The 26640-nt window shown below is 50.5% G+C and overlaps 1 protein-coding gene and 1 long non-coding RNA gene across 3 annotated transcripts in view; one reads left to right on the forward strand and one right to left on the reverse strand.

Moving 5' to 3' along the window:
* Window positions 1-26640, forward strand: part of LOC144784856 (uncharacterized) — a 326690-nt gene that overhangs the window by 266703 nt on the left and 33347 nt on the right. The window lies entirely within an intron of this gene.
* TRIM71 (tripartite motif containing 71) overlaps window positions 1-26640 on the reverse strand; it is a 314764-nt gene that overhangs the window by 129471 nt on the left and 158653 nt on the right. The window contains exon 2 of the mRNA XM_078663925.1: window positions 4600-4767. Within this exon, the coding sequence (XP_078520051.1) occupies window positions 4600-4767 (168 nt within the window). The remainder of the gene's footprint in view (window positions 1-4599; window positions 4768-26640) is intronic.

The raw sequence follows: 26640 nt of genomic DNA on the forward strand, positions 1-26640 counted from the left end.
CTGTGGCACCCCGGGCCGTGGACTCCTGCTCTTACCTCGGGTCACCAGTAACTCGGAAAAAAGTCACACTTTCTGAGCCTTATGACTACGGTGCAATAAAAGTATCCCCCCCCCTCGGCGGGACATCCATTTAACCCCTGTGGGTACACAGCCTTGATGTCTGGAAGATGAGGCAACGCTTGAGTGCTGCAGCTTCTATTCAGTGTACTCTCATTTCCAAATACCCGTATTTTTTGTATTTACAAGATGCTTTTAGAGCATAAGGTCGGCAGCAGTGCATAGCTTGACAGGCGGGACTATATGGATAATATACTGCGAAGTGGGTGGTTATTCATTGTATGTTTGTGATGATGCACAGCAGAAAGAAAATATTAATTAAAGTTGCGTGTCAGTTTCACAAAAACACCTATTTACAATGTACTTTAGTATGCGACTTTTTCCAAAGATGGGTGATACTGCAAGATATAATCAGGAACAGCCGCTTTCATCTCCTCTGCAGTGTGAGGTTGCATCTGTAAACGATGCAACAGTGAATCAACATTCGTGTTATGATGTATGGGTGGGACTGCCCAAAAGTCCTTGCAGGGACTTGTTTAACAGCCCTATGCTGAGATGAGTACACAAGACCACCAGTGCAAGTGATGCGCATGCGCAGTCTCCGCAGTGGGCCTGTATGTACTGGGACCCGGCCGGCCTTCTCGGATCCATGTGCAGATGCAGCAGAGCATTGCGCTGGGACCCCCTTCATTTTCTTGTGTGCTGTCTCTCGTGCATTCCTGTGCCATTCACAAGCACTAAAGGAACTGCACAGTGGACCATTCACATTTTGAAATTGCTGTATAAAAAATAATATTGTCATCTTCAGGAAATCCCAAACAGTCACCAACCCCGCGATCACCTGCACCTGGGGTTGTTATGGATTCTTGGACCACATGTTCACTGCCATATGGTCTGCAGCAGCCATGCTCACTTGGCACGGACCCTACAGGTAAAGAGGCTGAAGAAAGACCCAGTGGCTCCTGCCTGCTCGAATGGTGCCTCGAGAGGGATCCAAGGAATCTGATCACTATCGCACATTGACTTGTCTCGTGTCACTGCAGCAAAAACCAGGTTGGAATCCTGCTCGATGGAACACTGGCTGCCTATAGCAGGATTTGTTTCATGGGCAGGAGATGGAGTCCTTTGACCTCGCCTCCGCCCCCATAGCCTTGTGTCCTGAACATGTCATGGCATGCAGCGCCCCTGCTGGGCACCGCAGGGTCACTTTACAGCTGTGTGAGGGCCAATGGTGGCAATAGTACCCTTTCACGTGCAAATATGGCAAGGTGGAGGCTGCGTCAGTAAAACTATGGATGAGAGACCATTATTTTATAGCTACCAAATAACATATGCCCCCCCGCAGAAGGTAAAGCCTCATGTGCTCAGAGATACAGTTTCCAGCCTTACCCTTCCAGGAACGCCACAGAATATTCCCGAAGGGATGTGAATTGTCCTCGCTCGGTGTGCTGAATAGAGACCTTGGAACGCCTCAGAGGATTGCTGAAGGGAAGGGGTGCATTTTGGCCTGGCTTCACACGGTCAACAGGGACCTTGGAATTCCAAAGTGAAATCCCATTGTGCGCCTCTGCTCTGCCCTGTTATGCTTTCCACGCCATACCTTTTTGATATAAAGAGAGCTCCGTTTTTGTTTTGTACAGATTTTTTTCCCCACTGTGACTCCCTGCCCCTCCACCTCTTCCGCACCCCTAAAAAATGTCTGACTTCACTTTGATAGGTACCAGCCTGCCTGGAAACCGCGTGATTTCTCTTGATTCGCATCTGCATGGCAGACTTAATGTTCCTTCCTTCTGAAGCGCCGGGTGCAGTTTGCCCCTTTCCTTCGGTGCGCCTCTCACATGGTCGTCATTTGTGGTGACGTGTATTCTCTGAGCCCTCAAGGGCGTAGCTCTACTTTGGTGGAGGGAGAAGAGGGCTGTCGGGAAGCAGATGTCCAATCTGTCGGATTCTCCCACAATATGGGCCGCCAGCCCTGGAGTGGTGCACGTTTCCTACGCTTCACTTGGAGGGAGTGGAGAGGGCCCGTGATAAACTGATGAGTTCATCTTTCTTATGCCTTTCATCTTAGCTTTGGCCGACAGCGGGAGAGGGGGGGCGGGAACGGACACACGGGGAGAGGGGGGCGGGAAAGGGTAATCAAAAAGCAGAGCACTCGGGAACTGACACACGGGGAGAGGGGGGCGGGAAAGGGTAATCAAAAGGCAGAGCACTCACCTGGACTTCTTGGAGCAACGAGAAGTCGACGGGCCCCGGCGCCATCTTCGGTGCAATGACAAAAACATGACTTGAGGAAAACAAAAAAATAACCCCGCCCACCGCCGCATGACTACAGAGAGGGAACGCCCATGGAAAAAATCTCGGGAACGCCCCCGAATCTGGTCCGGCCTTGACGGACAGATCCGGCTCCCAATGGCTAGCCTCCATTTATGGAGCTAGCCAATGGGAGCTGGGGGACGTTCCTGAAGTCCTTATTAGAATCAAAGGATTTCGCCTGTGCAGAAAAGCTGCGCAGAGCGCAGCCTTCGACAGGCGAAACCCAAAAACTGGAGAGAACCAACAACTGGTAAAACATTTTAGGTATTCAACGCACTGCAACGACAAACATTGTTTACAACAGTTAATGTGTCCAAAAAAGAACCAGAGACACTATTCCTTTCCAACTCGTGGACAAATAAGAAAGCCACGAAGTATAACTTCCCCAAAAACCAGCTGAAATCAGCATGGGATTTAAAAGGCAAACAGCACAGCTGCTTTTGGCGGGTCCTTCAGGCTGTGTGACACCCTCCTCCACTGTCTGGCATTGCTGCTGCTGCTATTGTATAATGCACCAGTCTTAAGAATACTTTCTAAAGAGTCCCAACAGTCTCTGTACGGCGAGCAAGAACACTTTTTTTTAAGAAGCTGCACTAATAGCTAACACTTATAAGGTCCCAAAGGCGAGACTTACTGGCTATGCCAATTCTTGTTATGTCTGGCTTTCCTCCTTGTGGTTTCTAGTACCAAGATACTACACAGAATATACATTTTAAAAACTAAATAAACAAAATATTTTGTCCTAAAAACGCCTGCCTGAAAGCATAGCTTCTGCAGTGGCAATCTCATAAAAGAAAAAAAACTTCACTTTTTACATCTCATGACACATTTTCATATAAGTCACTAATGGCACACTTAACATTTACGACTACCGGTGTAGTGTGATAAGCTTGACAAAGAGGAGCTGAAAGGTCCATGTTGAAAAAGGAAGTGTTCTCTTGGAAGACAACGAAAGTTTACTGCCTCTGCGTTACTGAGCTGAAGCCTGCTTTTGTTCAATCTCGACTAGACCATCCACCCAACTAGAAATATATTAGTTCTTATATGGCGCCCAGCCCTAGGGGATTCTCACTAATACGGTTGTATGAGATCAATTCAGGTTTGCGTTGATCAGTTATCTGATTTGTAGAGGATCGTTGAAGAACGGTCAAGATGCAGTAAAGAGTAACAGGCCGCCGTTCATTATCAGTATCTTGAAAATAACTAATAGACTATTAGAAGAAACTTTCAATAGTAGGAGGGCTTGGTGTAGTTAGCACTGCAGAAGTTACAACTACACACTGCTATTACTGAAACAACCAAAAGTCCAGTTATCTGAAATGAGCAAGGGAGATGAACAAGGTGCTGATACCGCCTGAGAAACCCATGTTCATCACAGAAGCAGACTAGAAAGTGGTGCTTACCCTCGAGATAAAGTCTTGCCTTTCAAATCTGAATCTTTTAAAGCCATTGCAGTGGATAGCACTTGAATGCCAACACACATAACAAATAAGCAGCATTAAGACATGGAGTAACTATGGAGCTGGACAATCTAGGCTATCTTAATAGAGAACTACTCAATATCAGCCAATAAGTCAAGATTGGTGAAGGGATCTTTTTTAAGGCAGACACTTATAAAGAAACATTCACCTACAATCCTACTATAGAATTTTACTCGTTTTTTAATCAGTAAAATGAAAGGAACACAAGACGTGTACCAAATTCTGAGTGGCAGCATACCGGACATTGGATAACCATGCACTAACTGGCATATCCTTCCTGGTGACCCTTACAGCTCAATAAGAAGGCATGTGCCTTGACATCAGACTGCACAGATGTATAATATACATTTTCCACAGTAATCATGAACCTTGAATGCACCCGAGTCTGTTCACTGGATGCAAATTGATCACGTTGGGATACCGCTCCATCTTTAAAAAGTATACTTGCTGGAAAAAATAAATCTTACGATTTTTTCCCCCCAAACAAACGCTGTTCAAATTGTACAAGAAATCTCAAAATGGCAGAGAAGCTTGCTCCATTAGTGGCTTTAGAAAAGCATCCATGAAGTGCAGATGGCTAGCTTTGGGCTCGTTTCTTATTAAAAAATGTTTATCTGAACGGTAAATGGTTAAAACAGGTTAGGCTTAGATCACAGTCTCCCCACTGTTTGTCAAGGATAGTTTTTTAAAGATAAAAAGCTGTTTTAAAGATGTGTCTTGATTTTGGTGCAACTAAAGTAAACGTCACCTGAATTGCTTGGCGTCCCTGCTGAGCATCTGCAAGCAGTTGAATGGTAAGGGCTCGCGAGTTCTGGAGCGCTTCTTGGAGGTAGATAAAACTGTGACCAGCATGTCGTCCCATGGAGCACTCCCGACAAATAGGGACTGAGCAGGTGTCGCAGTAGAAATGCAGCATCTGGAAAACAAGAGGAGGATAAACAGATGAAGGTAACCAAAAGGTACTGTGAGAAAAGTACATTTAAAAAGCAAACTACAACAAGAATGAACAACAGAGAGTATCTTTTAAAATGCATTGGAAAGACCTCCAGCTGAAGAGAATGCAAAACAAATACACGCATGGAATTTTCTGATAGAAAGGAGAAGTATCTGTGAAAGTATTCACAGAATTGCATTGACGTAATTGCAGAGGTTATGCCCCCAGCATGCCAAAGAGAGTTCCAACTTCAAGTTCTCAACATGCCAAAGAACCGATTCCACATTCATGCCAATACTGTTTAATGTAAATGAACACTGTGAAATCATAATCTGTAGTTGTTGCATTCCATATCTCGAACACCGTCATTGCTGAGAGTATTAAAATAATTAAGATGGCAACCTACTAACGACACATCCTAGTTTGGATCCTAACCCATGCAGATCTTGCCGCTCAAAACGGTCTATTGTCATGAACCATTCACAGAGGCCACTCATTCATGGTGTACAAATCTCCCCATCCGAATCCACCCTCTTCACATGCAGCATTACAATATTTGAGGATTGAATGGTGCTTCATTGGCCTTTGAAGCCAATATCACTCTGTAGATGAGTTAAGCTGCTTTGGAGAGCAAGCGATCCATGCTATACAAAAGCTAAATTCTTTAGAGAGAATGACTGGAAAATAGTTCAAGCCAGCTACATATCTGTACAGTTCCATTCTATAGACAAAATGATTGTGTGTAGAGAAGAAAATGAGGCTTTCCATTAAGCTGAAATAAAACTACAATTCCACTTCTCATGTTACAAAATAACTTATTTGTATACATTTATAATTCCTCTAATTATTAAAAATATTTTTGCCCAAGTACAAAATATTCTGATGATGCCCACCGGCCTGAAATCAAGTCATATAGGTCCATTAACTGTTAAATTGCCCAACTTAGGAACCTCTCACATTATGACCAACGGCAAAATCGCAACTGTTGCAAAACATGTATGTGTAACAGAGACACTGCATAAAGTTTAGAGACTGTAGAGAAACTTTAACAAAATTAATTCTTAAAATGTTTATGAAAAAAGTAAGCATCACATTTCTAAAATTGAAATTCAATAAGTAACATACCAAAAGACACTTAAATTTGTCAAGCCAGTGACAGTTGAGCGGCCTATGTTTTTACGTTTAAAACTAAACGTGAAAAAAGCTCAGTCATGTCATCTATTATTTGACACCAAATAGCTCCATTATTTGTCACAGAGTTACAAATTTAGACATTTGGTCCTATAAGTATCCACTTTACCCAATGGAAATTCCTAACAACCAGTTACAATTTACAATGGAGTCCGTTTTTGGCAATTGTATTTTAGATATCTAATGAACTGTTAGGGAAAACTCTAATTGATTCTCGTTGCACCGTGGGAATGTTTGCGTCCAAATTGTTTTTTGGTTGTGGGGGGTGGGGGTTAGTACTATATAGTGCAACCTAGAGCCAAATGTATCAGAGCGCTTTACATGAGCACCAGTTATGTTATAGACGGACACATGAATTTATTTTTGTTAGGCATGGGGAAATTAAGTGATTTGCCAAGAATCACGAAATGCTGAGCGTCCATGCCGAGACTCGAACCCAGTACCGAGGTCGACCGCCCTAGCCGTTAGGCCACAGTCTCTCCCAAATTGTAGTAACCAGTAGATTCTCTTGGACTTTAAAGAGTCAGTGTCCACAGTTCCATTTGTAACTAATGAAAAGCAATAGGCAAATATACCCCGGGGTGTTAAATATCAAAACTAAACCATCTGGTGACTGCTGAAGTATTCTGAATTAAGGTTTTGCTTGTGCCAGCCCAGGTCTCGATCTGTGTACCTACAAAAATACCATTTGGTGGGGTGGGAATGTTACCAGCATGGTAAACTAGCATGTAGCTTGGCCCCAAGTGCCCAACAGTTTGTGAATCTTGTATCCTGAATTTTGTTTTGGCCCTCGTGTTACACTAATCTAACATTAGAGCAGGGGCCTAGACTAGTCCTTGACAATGGAAACTCCGAAACGTGTATAGTGACCTGGAGGGAAGCATCATCCATACCTTCATAGTGGATGGAGGACTGTTGTCCTTTTCCTGGGTTGCACACAAAGCTGTGATGGCAGAGTACTGCGTTTTCTGAATCCTTAAAGCAACCACACCATTTGAGTCAGTAAAAGTTAAGCCTACAGGGCCTTCTCATGTAAAAACTCTATTGTCATGTGAAACGCAAACCAAAACCGACCAACACCAAACAACCCCCCCACACAAACCAACCAACCCCCCACACCCTCCAACCCACCCACACCCCCAACCCCCACACACTAACCCCCACACACCAACCAACCCACACCCACCAGCCCACCCACACACCCCCAAACACACACCAACCCACACACCCACATCAACACACACATCAACCCACATACCCACCCTCCCAACCCACACACACACACCAACCCACACGCACACCAACGAACCACCACACACACACCAACCAACCACCGCACACACACAACCCAACCCACACACACACCAACCCACACACACACACACCCCCAACCCACACACACACCCCCCAACCCACACACACACACACACACACACACACCCCAACCCACACACACCCCCCAACCCACACGCACACACACACTCCAACCCACACACACACATACAAACACCAACCTATACACACACACCAACCTATAGACACACCAACCCCCCCCCCACACACACACACACACACCCACACCCCCACCCACACCCCCACCCCCACCCACACCCACACCCCCACCCCAACCCACACCCCCACCCACACCCCAACCCACAGACACACACCAACCCACAGACACACACCAACCCACAGACACACACCAACCCACAGACACACACCAACCCACAGACACACACCAACCCACAGACACACCAACCCACAGACACACCAACCCACAGACACACCAACCCAGACACACACCAACCCACACACACACACCAACCCCCCCACACACCAACCAACCACACACACACCAACCAACCACACACATCTAACAACCCCCACACACACACCAACCCCACACACACACCAACCCCCACACACACACCAACCCCCCCACACACACCAACCCCCCCCCACACACCAACCCCCCCCCACACACCAACCCCCCCACACACACCAACCCCCCCACACACACCAACCCCCCCCCCCACACACACACACCCCAACCAACCACCACACACACCCCAACCAACCACCACACACACACACACATCAACCAACCCCCCCCCCCCCCCCACACACACACACACACACCAGCCAACCCCCCCACAAACACACACCAGCCAACCCCCCACAAACACACACCAGCCAACCCCCCACACACACACACCAGCCAACCCCCCACACACACACACCAACCAACCCCCCACACACACACACCAACCAACCCCCCACACACACACCAACCAACCCCCCCTCCCACCCACACCAACCAACCCCCCCTCCCACCCACACCAACCAACCCCCTCCCACCCACACACACACACAACCAACCCCCCCACACACACCAACCAACCCCCCCCCACACACACACACCAACCAACCCCCCCCACACACACACACCAACCAACCCCCCACACACACACACACCAACCCCCACACACACACACCAACCCACACACACCCCAACCCACACACACCCCAACCCACACACACCCCAACCCACACACACACACACCCACCCCCACACACACCCACCCCCACACACACACCCACCCCCACACACACACCCACCCCCACACACACACACCCCCACACACACACACCCCCACACACACACACCCACACACACACACACCCCCACACACACACACACCCCCACACACACACACACACACACCCCCACACACACACACACACACCCCCACACACCCCCACACACACACACCCCCACACACACACACACCCACACACACCCCCACACACACACCCCCACACACACACCCCCACCCACCCACCCACACACACACCCACCCACACACCCACCCACACACCCACACACCCACCCACCCCCACCCACACCTACACACACACACCCACACACCCACCCACCCCCACACCCCCACCCACACGCACCCACCCCCACACACCCACCCACACACACACCCCCCAACCCACCCACACCCCAACCCACACACACACACCCCAAGCCACACACACACCCCAACCCACACACACACCCCAACCCCCCCACACACACACGCACACACCCACACACCCACACCCACACCCCACACCCCAACCCACACCAACCTATACACACACACACACACACCAACCTACACACACACACACGCACCAACCTACACACACACACGCATCAACCCCTACACACACACGCACCACACACACACCAACCCACACACACCCACACACACACCAACCCACCCACACCCCAACCCACACACACACACCCCAAGCCACACACACACCCCAACCCACACACACACCCCAACCCCCCCACACACACACGCACACACCCACACACCCACACCCACACCCCACACCCCAACCCACACCCACACCAACCTATACACACACACACACACACCAACCTACACACACACACACGCACCAACCTACACACACACACGCATCAACCCCTACACACACACGCACCACACACACACCAACCCACACACACCCACACACACACCAACCCACACACACACCAACCCACACACACACCAACCAACTAACCACACACCAACCAACCACACACCAACCAACCAACCACACACCAACCAACCAACCACACACCAACCAACCAACCACACACCCCAACCAACCAACCACACACCCCAACCAACCAACCACACACCCCAACCACCCACCACACACCCCAACCACCCACCACACACCCCAACCACCCACCACACACCCCAACCACCCCAACCACCCACCACACACCCCAACCACCCACCACCCACCCCAACCAACCCCCCCCCACACACACACATCAACCAACCCCCCCCCCCACACACACACACATCAACCAACCCCCCCCCCACACACACACACATCAACCAACCCCCCCCCCCACACACACATCAACCAACCCCCCCACCCACACACACATCAACCAACCCCCCCCCACCCACACACACATCAACCAACCCCCCCCCCACCCACACACACATCAACCAACCCCCCCCCCACCCACACACACATCAACCAACCCCCCCACACACACACACACATCAACCAACCCCCCCACACATCAACCAACCCCCCCACACACACATCAACCAACCCCCCCACACACACATCAACCAACCCCCCCACACACACACACACACATCAACCAACCCCCCCACACACACACACACACATCAACCAACCCCCCCACACACACACACACATCAACCAACCCCCCCACACACACACACACACATCAACCAACCCCCCCACACACACACACACACATCAACCAACCCCCCACACACACACACATCAACCAACCCCCCACACACACACACATCAACCAACCCCACACACACACACATCAACCAACCCCCCACACACACACACATCAACCAACCCCCCCACACACACACACATCAACCAACCCCCTCACACACACACACATCAACCAACCCCCTCACACACACACACATCAACCAACCCCCCCCACACACACACACATCAACCAACCCCCCCACACACACACACACATCAACCAACCCCCCCCCCCACACACACACACACATCAACCAGCCCCCTTTAGGCGTCTCTCAGTAAAACGGGCCCACGCAGCCAACCGCTGGTTTACTCCAGACTTGAAAGAGAAAAAACTTGCTGCAAGAAGGGCAGAAAGAGCTTGGCGCAGAATTTACGATCCTGCCTTAAAAACAACTTACCTGGCCACTCTGCACACTTATAAAAAGAGTATCCTGGAAGCCAAGGCTGAATATTACACCCACAGGATACTGGTTGCAGAGTCACAATCCAAGGAAATTTTCTCTACTGTTCATGAGCTCGCCTCATCCACCAGAGCCGCATCAACGATCCCTCCGTCTCAATCCCTCTGTGACTCGCTCAATGAGTTTTTTATAGATAAAGTTGAAAAAATCAAACACAACATTCCCCAACCCTCCCCATCCTTCATGGACCCCTCCCCTCCTCCCTCCTCCGTCACATTGACCAACTTTCCACTCCTTACTATCGATACCCTTGGTCCTCTGCTCCAACGGGTCAAATCTGGCTCCCCTCAGGACTTTGCCCCTGCCAATATACTCAGGGAAATTTACTTAGCTTGTCCTACCCCTCCCCTGACCCTTCTCAATGACTCCCTTACCCATGGCCATGTCCCCGCATCACATAAATCAGCGGTTGTCATCCCAATCTTAAAAAAATTGGACGCTGACCCTTCCTCTGCCTCTAACTACCGCCCCATCTCTCTCCTTCCCTACCTTGCCAAGGTACTTGAAACCCACATCACCTCCACACTGAGCACCCATATTGAGACCAACCACTGCCTCTCCCCCTGTCAAGCTGGTTTCCGCCCCCTGCACTCTACCGAAAAAGTGGTCATCTCAGTGATGGACAAGTTGCGTGAAGGAATTGACATCAACCTTCCGCAAGCCCTGATTCTCCTTGACCTCTCCGCCGCTTTTGACACGGTGAATCATACCATTCTTCTTAACCGTGTCAGGGCGGCGGGGGTTGAGGGCTTAGCCTTTTGTTGGCTGGAGTCCTTTCTTGCTGGGAGAACACAGGGCGTCCATCTGGCTGGCTTTGCGGCGGCCTCGCGCAAGGTAGAGTGCGGGGTTCCCCAGGGTTCATCTCTTTCCCCTCTTTTGTTCAACCTGTATATCTTTCCCCTTATTTTTATGTTACAGCAACTGGAGGTCACCGTATTCAATTATGCGGATGACCTCCAGTTAATCTTCAATCTATCCCACTCTCCCTCATCTGCCCTGAATGTCCAAACCACAATGACCCTCATCCAAGACTGGATGAACTGCAGCCACCTCAAACTTAATCCGGACAAGACCGAATTGGTCCTGACCGGAGGTGGCTGCAGTCCCTGGTCTCCTTCTTTCTGGCCCTCTTCCCTTGGTGTCCCTCCACTCCCGGTTCCTAAAGTGAAGACCCTGGGTATCTTTCTAAATCCCCAGCTTACAGTTCTCCCGCAAGTAAATTCTGTGGTTTCTTCATCTTTCTTTTCCCTCAGAGTAATTAGGAAAGTTTCCCGTTTTTTTTCCCCTCCAGCTTTAAAAATCATTTTGATGGCCATGGTACTGTCCCGTATAGACTATGGCAACATAGTCTATAACGGGGCCCCCGCATACATGGTTCATCGTTTTACAGCTTGTGCAGAATCAGGCGGCCCGTCTGATCCATGGCCTTCCCAGATATCATCGGGTTACCCCCCTACTCAAGACCCTGCACTGGCTCCCTATAAGGGAGCGGGCCTTGTTTAAACTTGGCTGCCTTACCTACCAAGCCAGAGCAGGCACTGCTCCCAAGTTTATTTGTTCACTCATTAAGCCATACTGTCCAGGCAGAGAACTCCGCTCGGCCCACTTAGCCCTCCTTACCATCCCTCGCTTTAAAAAGCAGAGGGCGGGCGGAGTGAGATTCGCTGTCCTGGCTCCAACATTTTGGAACTCCCTCCCGATTGCTCTGCGCACCTCACTTTCCTACCCCCTTTTTCGGAAATCTCTCAAAACTTTTTTGTTCAGCCAAGCCTACCCCTAAAACTCCTTACTGCTGCCCCCACTGATCATCACTAGCGCCATGAAACCGTTGGGTATGCGAGCGCTGTATAAATGTTTTTAAATTCAAATTCAAATTCAAATTCAACCAACCCCCCCCACACACACACACACACATCAACCAAACCCCCCCCCCCCCCACACACACACACCAACCAACCCACACACACACACACCAACCAACCCACACACACACACCAACCCACACACACACACACACCAACCCACACACACACACCAACACCAACACACACACACCCCAACCCACACACACACCCCAACCCACACACACACACCAACCCACACACCAACCCACACACACACACACCAACCCACACACCCCAACCCACACACACCAACCCACACACACCCCAACCCACACACACCCCAACCCACACACACCCCAACCCACACACACCCCAACCCACACACACATACACACACACACACACACACACACACACACCCCAACCCACACACACACCCCAACCCACACCCCAACCCACACACACACACCAACCCACACACACCAACCCACACCCACACCAACCCACACACACACACACACACCAACCCGCACACACACACACCAACCCGCACATACACCAACCCCCACACACACACACACACACCAACCCGCACACACACACAACCCCCACACACACAACCCCCCCACACACACACCAACCCCCACACACACACACACCAACCCCCACACACACACACACCAACCCCCACACACACACACACACCAACCCCCACACACACACACACACCAACCCCCACACACACACACACCAACCCCCACACACACAGCAACCAACCAACCCCACACACCCACCCATGCACACACACACCCACACCAACCAACCCACACCCACCAACCCACACACACCAACCCACACCCACCAACCCACACACACACCAACCCACAAACACACACACACCAACCCACAAACACACACACACCAACCCACAAACACACACACACCAACCCACACACACACACACCAACCCACACACACACCCACCAACCCACACACACACCAACCCACACACACACCAACCGACCCACACACCCCAACCCCCACACACCAACCCACCCAACCCTGCAAGCCAACCAACCCACACACCCATCCACACACGCCAACCAACCCACAACAACCAGCCCACCCACAACAACCAGCCCACCCACATGCCAACCAACCCACCCGGCAACCAACATACCAACCAACCCACCCACACACCAACCCACAAACACATCAACCGACACATGCACACACACACACACACACCAAAAACACACCAACACACAGCCTCCCTCAGAATATTAAAGCCAGTTGGATCCATTTTGAATGCCCTTGGTTTGGCATGGCACAAGATAGGGGACGACGACAGCTTCCACAGACAGCAAAAGTGCACTGTGTGCATTCTTGTGACTGGAGGGTCAGGATCCAGACACTGAAGTAAATACGATGGAGACTATGCGGTTTACCATTTAGACTTAAGGGGCTGATCACTGCCATTTGATTGATGGTGGGAGTGAGGACTGACTGCAGTTTCTGTTGTTACAGACGAGAACGTATCTAAGTTAGGCCTGCCCTTTTGTCTGCTCCAATTACTGCTTCAGGAAGGCTAAGTTAGATAAAAGTCCAGGGATCCAACTTCCTTGCCTAGCAAAAGTATCTAAAAGTGGGATCAGCTGTGAGGTCATGGCTGGTGCTTGTCTAACAATCAGATTCCCAGAAGTGAGGGGGCATCACCTGAAAAGGACCACTTGCTAGAAGAGCTGTATGACTAACCTGAAGGATCTAGAAGCCTGCTTGCTCAAGAGGGAAGGAGTCTGCCTGACACTGCAAAAGGAGAGATTGTCCAGGAGGAGAAGCCCACCACGCTCCTAACCTGGACAATACCAAATGAAAGTGGGTTTCCTGAAGAGCCTTGGGGTGACCTATGCTGCAAATGTGTCCCTGGGACTGCTCCCTAAAGACTAATCGAGATCAATCATCTGAGTTCCTCCTGATGGCTGCTGTGGGCTGCAATACAGTGAGCATCCACAGACTGTCTGATGTCACAACGTTGCCGAGGAAGTACCGTTTATCCTGAAAAGGCTGCAACTGCCATGGTCACACACCTGCAGACGCATCAATTTGAAGGAAGGTCACAACTATCTGACCAGTCTGCTTAGCCTTATAACTGTTGACGAGCAGTTAATATTAAATTTTGTCCTATATTTCTCCAAATTGTTGGGTTCTGTAGTTGTATTGAATATCACACCATCCTGTAAATCCACATTTTACCGCATTCTCAGTCTTACTTTAATGTGATGTGCTGCTATCAGTTAACGTCATCCCAGCTTCATATTTCAGCTGCAGACTGTTATATTTCTGTATGTAGAGTTTTAGCAAATGCCTTGAAGCTTCTTTATCCTGGGACTCTACGAGTTGCGCGAATAATAAACAATAAGAAATAAGAATAGCGGGGGGGCGTGGCTTGGCACGCAATGGCAGAGGTCGCAGCCGGGTAGAGCTCCGTGTCGAGCTCCCCTTCCCCGGGCCGATTCTCCGCCAATTATCCCTGGAATCGCCTAACATCGCAGGCGGCACGTCCTGAAGCCATTCTCGACCAGCAGGCTGATTTTCGTTTTTGGGACCAGACCACGCCAGCACCGGACTCTCCTGAGGGCAGGAGGCGGGCTTGGCCATCGCCCAGGCGGCCAGCGAGAACACATGAGCCAGCGGCTTGGGCCTGCCATACGGGCCTCACTGCGAGGCGCGGGACCGGCCTTGCGCGGTCTCCCCACACACGAACCCGAGTCCAGGGGCCGAGTTGCCGCTCCGGTCCTGCCCCCCCGCTTTGTACCCGGGGACCCTTGAAGGCCCGAGCTGGGAAACACAAGACACCTGGCCAGCGCGACTTGGCCTTACCACCGGCGGTGACCCGGGCTGCGGACGCCATTGATCGCGGCTCCTGAACCAGAGCACGGCGGTCCCCCTGAGATGCCAGCATCGTCGCTTGGTTGCGACCTGGGAACGAGGCACCTAATCCTGCGCCCTGGACCTTGTGGGACGACCGTGGTTGCTTGCAGAGGCCCCCCCTCCCATGCTGCAGCAGAGATCCTGGGACACTCAGGCACGGTTACGGCCTTGAAGCGCCTGTTATAGCCCGGGGGTCGGTGGTGCTGAGACCCGACCGCGGCCCCCAACCCGACGAGCGCCTCGCCCTGCCCGTGGGGGCGCTGCAAGACGCGCCTGCTAAATCGGCAGCAAAGGAGACACATGAGACGCGGGGCGGGAGCTCTGGGACTGGCAGACGGTGGGGGACATCACGGCACTGACGCTCACCATCGCAAATGCCTGGCTACCCCGTGTCATTTGAGGACACATTGGACTCGCAGTCCCGCCTTCCTGGCTCTTCCGACATCCACACAGCGTGGGTTGGCCTGCCCTGATCACCCGAGGACCTCTGTGGATCCCCCAAACAACAGCCAGAGACACAACGAACATCGATAAATAATAAAATTACACGAGACATTTTGCTGCCACGACATCGGCCGCCTGCAGTGTGTGTGGAACCACTCGAGCTATTGGTAGACGCTTGCCCCACCTTACTACTGCGCTGAGACTGCGCCAGCACAACCAGACAACCGCCGTGGGCCGTGGACGCCGCTGGATTCGCTCACCAATATCCAAGCACTTGCACTGCACAGCTGGTCAGGCCGCCTTGCACATGTCCGGAGGGGTGAGAACTCGCACTGGAACCGGAGGAGCCCCGCCGACGGGAAAAACAGATAAATCACTGCGCAAGATGGCTGCTGATCAGGTGACCGCGAGATTGGACAGCGTTTTGGCCGCCATGGAACGTATGGAACAATAGCTCCAACTGACCAGAACGTCCCTGGAGTCCAAAATTGACAGTGTTGCCATAGACCTGACCCACCTAAGAGATGACCACAAGAAGCTGTCTGATCGAACCAAATCACTGGAGGGAACGGTGGTGGACCTTGGACCCAAAGTCACGCAAACAGATAAGCAGGTACGGGACCTTCTCAACAGAGTGGAGTTCCTTGAAGATCGCGCTGAGGACGCCGAAGTGAGGGCGAGACGCAACAACATCAGACTCGTGCAGGCCCCGGAAAAATGGGAAGGCCCTAGTCCTACCCAACGGGTCGAGGACTGGCTGAGAGAACTGCTACCTGAAGGCACGCTGTCGGCCCATTTTGTGGTGGAACGAGCACACCGCGTACCCACGAGACCCCACAACACCCCACAACACAGGCGCAAACCCGAGGCCGCTAATCTTTAAAGTTCTGAACTACCGGGACAGGGACGCGATCCTGAGAGAAACTAGAAGGCTCGGGGAAATTCGCATTGACAACACCACCGTGATGTTTTTCCCGGACTACACCATTCAGGTGCAACGTCAGAGACACAACTTCTTGGACGTAAAACGACGTCTCCGCACCGAGGGCCTCAAGTACTCCCTACTCTTTCCTGCCAAACTGAGAGTGATAGCACGAGACAAGACCTACTTTTTTAATACTCCTGAGGAGGTCAGCGAATGGCTTGATAGTGGCATTAACTCAACGCCCAGACAGGCGCAAAGCTACGAGACGAGACCACGACCACGCGGACAACGCCGTCGCCGCAGGAACAGAGACCAGGGAACTGGCCGCCTAGAGGAACCGACGAGACACTCCCCACCGCCGGACCAGATGATCCAGGAACAACGTGATGCACTCCGGAGGGTCTCCCAATTGAGCGCCTCGCCGACCTCGGATGTGGTTCAGGTCCTCAGCCCACGAGTAGATCCCAGCGATAATGAGGCAATCTATGGGATTCCAGACTCCCAGCTGTCCGTGGATCTACCAGTAGTCACACCTCAAACGGCGGACATGCTAAATTGAAGGCGCACGCACATCATCATACCGGACCCCGCTAGGGCGGCGGGGACGGAAACATGGTCCGGGCAGTTGCGGCGAACCTGGACCTGTGAGCTGCTGCCCGGGATGTCCACCGCCGACCTGAGGACATGGGGCGTGAACCTAACGCAGTGAGTACTTGTCCGGCCTTATGGCCACTGTCGGGGCGGATGGGACGTGGGAACATGCTGCAGCAATATTCATTCTCTCCCGCCCACCAGTTGCCTGTATAGCCTGGAGACTGTCCTGCGCTAGAGACTTGGGGGTGATGGCGCTCCTGTCTCCCCACTGCCGACTACGACAAACAGATGACCCCATAGCACGTACCGGCGCTGCCTTTCTGGGTACTAACTTGTCCACAAGATGTATACGATATATGGCCCAGGGGAAGGCCGATGATCCCCGTTCCTTCCCTGGATGCGCACTCTGCCAGAACTGTGACTAGCACACGTTACCCCTTAGACTTGATTACTGTTCTTTTGCCTCTTTGGTGCGTTTGGACGGCGACATGTTACGTAGCCGACCTTTTGGTATCTATTACTGTTTTGCAATGTTTGGACACTCTGTTTTTCTTTTCACCCTCGCCCTTGGAACTCTACCTACACCCTTTCCTTATATGCAATTGCCTGTGTCTGAATTGAGTGGGAGGGAAGGACCAGGGGTCTTACGGAAGCGCTCGTTTGGGGGGTGGGTGAGGCGAATGCTACCTACCATAACTGTGAATATGGCTGAGATCAGAATGTGCACATGGAACGTGAGAGGTATGCACACACCGTCGAGGCGCTACCAAATGTATTCTTACTTGAAGCGCCACAAATTTCATGTAGCATTGCTGCAAGAAACGCATTTAAATAAAACTGAAGTACATGCACTGCGCCGTCGGTGGCGCGGCCAACTTTACGCCACGGAGTACTCTTCCTATGCCAGAGGGACGCTTATATGGATTCGACCGGGCACTCCATGGGCAGCCACGGACACACGGACTGACACAGAGGGTAGATATGTGATGGCCCGTGGCAGACTCGATGGTCACCCTGTAGTACTCGCCTCTATATACTCCCCGAACACTGACCAAGGCGGCTTCTTAGATAGCCTTTCCACAACACTAGCGGCCTGGCATGGCATCTCATGGATCCTTGGGGGTGACTACAATTGTGTACTGGATGCTAACTTAGACAGATCTACCCCACCCCCGGCCACTGCCCAGACGCACAATACCACGAAAGCCCTCATCAGTTGGGCCACACAATGGAATCTCCAAGATGCATGGCGGACACGCAACCCCACAACACGCACATACTCCTTCTGGTCAGGTGCGCATGCGCTCCATGTGCGCTTAGATAGATACATGGTCTCCACTGATCTACTTCCGCTAGTGAAAGACACGCAATATATGGGCCGCACACATTCCGATCATAACCCCCACACACTGGCCATTGCCTGGGACAATCCACACCCGCCCATTCCCACTTGGCGCCTCCAACCAGACCTCTTACTCGACGGGACCTTGCGCAACTCCCTTATCACACAGACGGCCCAATACTTTGAATCCAACGCTGGTACGGCGTCCTCTCTACAAACTGAATGGGATGCCTTCAAGGTGGTGGTCAGGGGACACTGCTTGGGAACACAGGGGCACATACGGCGGCAACTTGAGGGTGACCTGACGCGACTAGAGGCCGACTTATTGGCCCTCGAACAGGATGTGGGGGGGAATAGCAAGCGCTCGACTGGCGGAGGCCAAGACAGAACATGGCCGCCTCCTGGACCGGTTACGTAACATCAACTTCGCAGCGCACTCCGCCCGGGTCCACAGGCAGGGCGATAGACCTGGCAAACTGCTGCACGAGAAGATCGCTCGGCCCCCATCTCAGCTATACAGGCGGACGATGGTAGTATACTATACTCCCAGCGTCAAATACATGAGGCGTTCACGGCTCATTACTCGAGGATGTACCGTTCCCGAATAAGTGTCTCGCAGGCCGTCATAACAGAATATCTCTCTGCTGTGCAGCTGCCCACCCTGACATCTGGACAACAAGACGAACTCGGAGCACCGTTGGACTCCGAGGAGCTCCGCGAGGCCATCTTTCACCTCTCAAACGGCAAGTCACCGGGACCGGATGGCTTGCCAGCTGAGTTCTATAAAGCCGCCTCGGACATCCTTATCCCCCACCTGGTGAAGATGTATGCTGCAGCGACAGATGACCTCTCCTTGCCCCCGACGCTTGATGAAGCCACCCTTATATCACTGCTCAAACCCGACAGGGATGGTGCACAGATGGGTTCCTACCGGCCTTTGGCACTCCTCAACACTGACTATAAAATCCTTGCCTCCGCGCTGGCTCGCAGGTTGGCCCCTTTTGTTCCCGCGCTGGTACATAGCGACCAGAACGGGTTTGTACCGACGAGACACACGTCACACAACATCCGCCGCCTATTCCGTATACAGGAATACGCCACACGAAAATGGCCGCGCGCCGGATGCCTGGTACTTGACCTGGAAAAGGCGTTTGACTCGGTGGAATGGCCCTACCTGCGAGCAGTCATGGACAAGTTTGAGCTGGGAGACGACTACCTGGCTATGGTTGGACTGTTGTACCGCAGACCCATAGTTCGCGTTCGTACTGGAGCGCTGCTCTCTGACCCGATCCGTGTGCAGAGAGGCACCAGACAGGGCTGCCCCCTCTCACCCTTGTTGTTCTCCCTGGCTGTGGAGCCCTTGGCGGCGATGCTGCGGTCTCAGGGAACGGAGTGGGGGATACCGATGGCAGATGGACTCCATGTAGTGTCATTGTACGCTGATGACCTTCTTTTATATGTTAAAGACCTGAGTGACGTTCCGGGGTCCCTGACTGACATATTTAGAACCTTTGAAGACATGTCGGGCCTGATGGTGAATTGGACCAAATCAGGGGCCTACTCCTTTGACCCACCCAAATGTTCCCGAGAGTGAGATCCGCATCGGGGGTGGGAGATTACGGTGGTATCCCACGACGTTCAGATACCTTGGGATCCACATCTACCGTGACCCAGCGGATGTTTTAGATGGGAACCTGATGCGAGCGATCGCGTCTACCCGATCGCAGATTGGGTTTTGGAAAACGCTGCCACTGAACGTTCCCGGCCGCGTAGCCCTAACGAAGATGATAGTACTACCACGGCTACTGTACTACTTCGCAAACATACCGACCTATGTCCCAACCCGGGTGTTCCGTGACCTTGAGGTCCTACTTCGCGACCTAATTTGGAACAAGGGCCGGCCAAGGGTTGCGTTGACGAAACTCTATATGCCTACTGAGACGGGAGGGCTGGCCGTTCCCAACATGGTGTTATATTATCTCGCGGCGCAAATGCAGTGGGTGTCGGGTTGGCTAGGTGGCAATAACCTGGGTGACACAGCCACTGACACCGCTGTCTGGTCCCAGATGCAGGTCCATGTGTTGTTTCATCCGCTGACCCGTACTCCCCGTCCACCACAACTGCTGCTTGCAGTGGCGCGTAAATGCTTCCTTCGCTGTTTGCGGCTAACCCGAGCAACAGCACCATATGCTCCGACACTCCCGCTGTTGGGCACCCCGACCGCTACGGGGGCCTTAACGGCTCTCCAGCTGGACAACTGGACCTCTGCGGGGGTGAACACCCTGGGAGATCTGTACTCTGATGGCGCCCTCCTCCCCTTTGTCACTCTAGCGGCCGAGACGTCTCTATCGGCTGGACAATTCCTCTTACATGCATCACTCATTCACACGCTGACTGCCGCCTGGGGGGATGTGTCTGCCGAGTTGCCCACACATCACTTCATACAATATCTGCACGTTATGTGCAACGGCACACACGTAATTCACTGGTTAGCACAAGCACTACTTCTCCATACCCATCCAACCACTGTGCAATTGAGAGAGAAATGGGCGACGGACAGAGGTAAGGAATGGACAGACAAGGAATGGGATATGGTCCTGGCAGGTCCAGTGAACGTCCCCCGTAACCCACGCTTCAAGATTATACAACTACATATATTGCACCGCGCATACCTTACTCCGGACAAGATCAACAGATATTTTTCAGTCACCGACACTGCTTGCAGCCGCTGCTCCTTACTAGGAGCGGACCTTCTTCACATGCTCTGGCTCTGCCCTGCCCTCCAACAATACTGGGAAGATGTGACCACACTGCTCACACATTGCACTGCAGAGCAAGTGCCGAGAACATGGGAGGCCTGCATACTGGGACTATACAAACGTACACGGCTAAACAAAGCCCAGGCCCGCTTCTGGGATCTTGGGCTGATCACGGCCAAGAGATTGCTCACCAGGCGATGGAAGGCCGATTCTCCCCTGCATATCAAACACTGGACCCTGTCACTAGAGAATTGGGCGCGAGCAGAGAACGCTGTCCTGCGGCGAGAAGAGACAGCGGGACTTAGGAAATTCCCGATAGCGCAACACTGGGATGACATCCTACACTCCTTCCAGCAGAAATGCGTAGAGCAAGGGATCACGTGAAGCGACACATGCTGCTGCCCCCCCCCCCCCTCCCTGTACTGGTCACCCGGAGACATGTATATAGTTCCGTTTGCTACCTACACAATCACGATGCTTTGCCTGACAGGTACTGAATGCTCGGCTGTCGCGTGATGGCGGCTGCCTTACCCCTCCCACACCTACACAAACAGACATGCCACCACGAGGTGAGACCCGGCTACCGAACACCCCCCACGAGGCATTGCATTGCATGGCCATAGCTGACACGCCAGTGTAATGACGACTCCCCCCTTGTGCGCTTGGCATACGGGTACACTTCCCCCCTTGCGGGCTCCCGCTACCCACTCACCGACCGTTGCTGACATCTTGATACTACACTTCCCTCCTCGGACACATGGCTTTATGTACCCCCCCCCTCCCCTCCCTTCCTGCTTCCCCCTCTCACACCTTTTCTTTGTTTAATATTGAAGTTTGAAGTTTGTTGACACTCTGATGCTAGTTCTCTTTGGATCAAGACCTTGTAAGTTGATGATTGCACCAACTGCACCATGAGGCCTTCGGAGGTAATGGTCATAGCCCCAGAGTTTCCGCCTCAGGACCGCTACAGGTATCAGGCACACACGTCAGGCTGGATGGGTTGCGTGCATCCGCGCTCCCCGACACATTCGGACACTAAACAGCCTCATCCCTAATCTATATCACTCTACGCCCACTGACAAACGATTCCCGCAGACACTCTTTTGTGCAGACCACACGTGTCATAGGAGGCGTTGCCACACCTGTAATCGCTGTTGAGTGCCGGCCTAGCGCTGTGACATTGAGTTCACATGCGAAATGAGAAAAGGGGAGACCATGACACACAACAGAAGAGGAAAAAAAGCAAAAACACCATAGACCAGTACTTTTCTTTTTTTACAGCACAGGATGCCATTATGATTGTACAGTATTGTCGCAAATTGATGTGCGCCGCCGAACCCCCGGGTTGTCGGCCTTCAGGCTGTGTACCTCTGCTGCACTGTCAACACCACTCATTACTGGCAGCTGGCCCGGTTGGGTTGTAAGCTAAATGCTGTGTACATTTCAAGATAACCAATAAAGGTCTTTTTTAAAAAAAAAAATAAAAGAAATAAGAATAGCATCTTCAACACTTCTCACCTTCTTCACTGCCCCAAAGTGAGCATCAGCACCAGTCCCTATGTCACCATTTTGTAAAGCTACATTCCCTGCATTCCATGTGCCGCTATAAGCATGTGCTATTCATCAGCTGCAAGTCAAATTCCAGAGAGGACTACATTATAGTTCACCAAATAGTACATCAAAAGGCAAGGGAAAAGCCAACAGCAGTGTGTGTACATTGGGTAGATCACCAGGCGCACAACACCATGCCCATACAAATATTCTAATGCAGCCAATTGGAAAATATTATTCGCATTTCAGGTACTAACATACTACTCAGAGTAAGCACAAAGTACAACTGTGGATAAACAACTCTCCAACGCCAACGGACAACAACCTCCCAGTCCAGACATGCGTCCAGACATGCGTCCCGACCCTACAGCTCCACTTCCATCTCTCTCTTGTCCCAAACTGGGTTGATTGCAGATTGACAAGTTTGTCCAAAGTGCGGAGAGACGGACGCCACCACATTCACTTGGTGAGGTTACTCTAAATGCATACTTGCGCAATTGATTGAATCGGAGACACTTGTCAAGGGTCGCCAATTTTAGGGGACAATGAGTAAACAAAGGAAATGCATTTCTCATTGTTATGTTGTTTTGGAAGTCCGTTTTTGGACAAATTGCTCCACTCCCCACCTCAAATTGGAGGATGTAGGAGAAATTTGGAGTGAATCTTTGGAATAGTTTTTTTTGGGTATAAAATATACAAAGGACAAGGAAGATTGGAGTGGCTGCTGGACGGCTCCTTTGATTTAAACAAAAATACAGTATTTACGTTTTTTTAAGGAAAAAGAAGGTAGATAAATGGGAAAGCTTTCAAAAATGGTTAGAACATGCACCGCTTTAGCAGGGCTTTTAAAGAAAGAAAAAAAGAAAGAAAAAAAGTCCACTCAACGTTGAGCAAGATTAAATATGGACAAGCTACTTTAGGGATTAACATAGCAAGGTTCACAGCCTGTTCGAACAAGCTTTCTGGGGACCAGGCCACTCAGGGTTCACTATGCTCCAATTGCATCAACTGGAGTGTTCCCTACTCGTTTTGACTCTTGGGATAGCAAGACAGGGCAGTCCAAGGCTTACTCAAAGATGTGAGGTGCGGTTAGACAATCAGAATACAGCACACATTGTACTGCCAGCTGATGAACTCAATGTCCAGTCAGTGCTTTACTTTTTATAAAAGAAAAGCACTTTATTACACCAAAGAGTATTATATTACACATAAAATTAGGACAAACCGTGAAAACCAGATGTGTCTACAACCCTCTGAGCTAGAGTTCTGACCCTAGACAGTATTAAAGTGCCTAGATGCTAAGCACTATAAAAACACAGTTAACATGAAAAAGTACAATTAGCATTGTCTTTTACAGACCATGTTGCGCAGGGTTGTTCTCATTCAGCGTATTCTTATTATTAAAGTCATTTAAAATTGAACAAAGAACACCCTGATAGAGTGTTATTGCAACAGAGTTTTGTAAGGGAGACAGAAAGTAATGGAAAATATGCAGAAGAGGAGGAGGACAATTGAACAGGGGCTGGTCAAACTTCACTGGATCCGGCGCAGCAACGTAGTGGAGGATTAGGCCAAAATGAGTGTGCCTACTGCTTACAGGAAGGGTCATTGAAAGGATGTATGCCCTAATTTACATGGTCAAACAACCGCGGCGAGAGGAAGGGGTAGTAATTCATTCACAAGGAGTAAAAGCAGAAGTGGTGCAGTCACACTTCTCAGACTAAGACTTTGATGTAGAAATGAAGGAAGCAGAGTGGAGAACAGATGCAGAAGAGGAGAGGGCAGATTTTGATGAAAGAGCAGAACAGATTAAGATGAACCCGAACAGAGGGAGGTAGATTTAGCTAGGACGAGGACCGATTAGATAAAGGCTCTGTATTACATTTTGACTTTTTATTGGAAACACCAAGCTTTATGTATGGACAAACAGCTTTTGCCAAGGCGTATTTGCTTGGCCTTGGATTCTATGAGAGAATCTAAGAATCCTTATATGGTAGCAAAGATTTCCGCACTATAAGCATACAAACAGACAGAAGCTTTTACAATGATGACTACTGACATTTGATTATAATACCTTTGAATACTCTCCATAGGGCAGTCTAGGAAGGGCAGAAGAAGGTTCATGATACCAGTTAATAAAGCTGGCCCCTATGTTATTGTACCACTGGGGGAGGGGGGGGGGGGACATGAGTTCCTGGTGCATACCGGTGCTGCTTTTACTTCCCTTGTTCATAATCCCTTTCCTAGGTCTCTTCTCTCAGGTAAATTTCATACATCTGTGGGATTTTCTGGCATCCCTGTTCAAAGTACTATTTTATATATCTATCTAAAAGAAATATTGTGTATGTAGATTAATGTTTTTATTTCTAGATTCTTCAGAGTTGAAGAGAATATTGTTGTAACAAATTACATTGTAAGGTGGAATGTGCTAAAATGCATTCTAAATGCAGTGCATTCACCAGGGACTACAAAGGATGGATAATATATAATATGAATACATTTATGTATTGAGGTTTAGTAATGAGAATATGAGTATATGTAAATACAGAAGGACAGTGTGCATCGAATAACTGCTACAAATTACACTGTTCTGGGATACAGGGAGTATAGATTTAATATGTCTTTCAGTATACAGGTGCACTCTTACAAGGTATAAAGGATTGGCACAGTTTGACAACTACAAGTATTTTGATTCACAGAGGTGTTACTATGACAGATTTTCAACTGTATTTGCTGTTGAGACAAGCTATAGCACAATGTTTTAATCCTTCTTTTGCTTTTGGAGATAGATTTCTTTTTAAGCCAACAAATACGGCATACACTATAAATAGCACAACTATTGCAAGGCCTGTTGCTACCAAAGTTTCAATTGTAAAATGTGCTGCACCCACCTCCTCTGAGGACTATGTATCATGGTTGTGAGTACACAATGATTCATGTTGCTTTGCTTCTATTACACATGATATCATGATATACAGATAAAAGATGATATGTACTATGTCCCTAAGTATATTATTGAAAGGGCTGGGTGGAAGAAAAGGAAGAAGGGAACAGGGGAGGATGTAAACAGAAAGGCAATATGGATAGGCCCAGACGGCAAGATATGTTTACCAACGATAATGCTTGCTCCCATGGCCTGACTTTTTCATTGTTCATCACTTGTAGGACGTGACGGAACGATCAGACTGTTTTCCCAAATGTTGGTACAAAGTTTAAATTGGAAAGGGTACTTCCACTGTCCCAGGCCACTTCTCTTTCCCACATTAAATGGACTTCCTCAGCATGCCCCCTACTCAAACTACAAGTACGTGTTGGTTATTGTGTGCATGTTCAGCACACAGACGGAGGCATACCGATCCAAGAACTGCAATGTACAAACAATTGCCAAATGGCTCCTGAAAGAATTCATACTGCGCTTTAAAGTACCTATATTTTTTGGTTCTGACAATGGACTGGTGTTCATCTC

Source organism: Lissotriton helveticus, chromosome 10 (genome assembly GCF_964261635.1).
Source record: "Lissotriton helveticus chromosome 10, aLisHel1.1, whole genome shotgun sequence".
Classification (NCBI taxonomy): domain Eukaryota; kingdom Metazoa; phylum Chordata; class Amphibia; order Caudata; family Salamandridae; genus Lissotriton; species Lissotriton helveticus.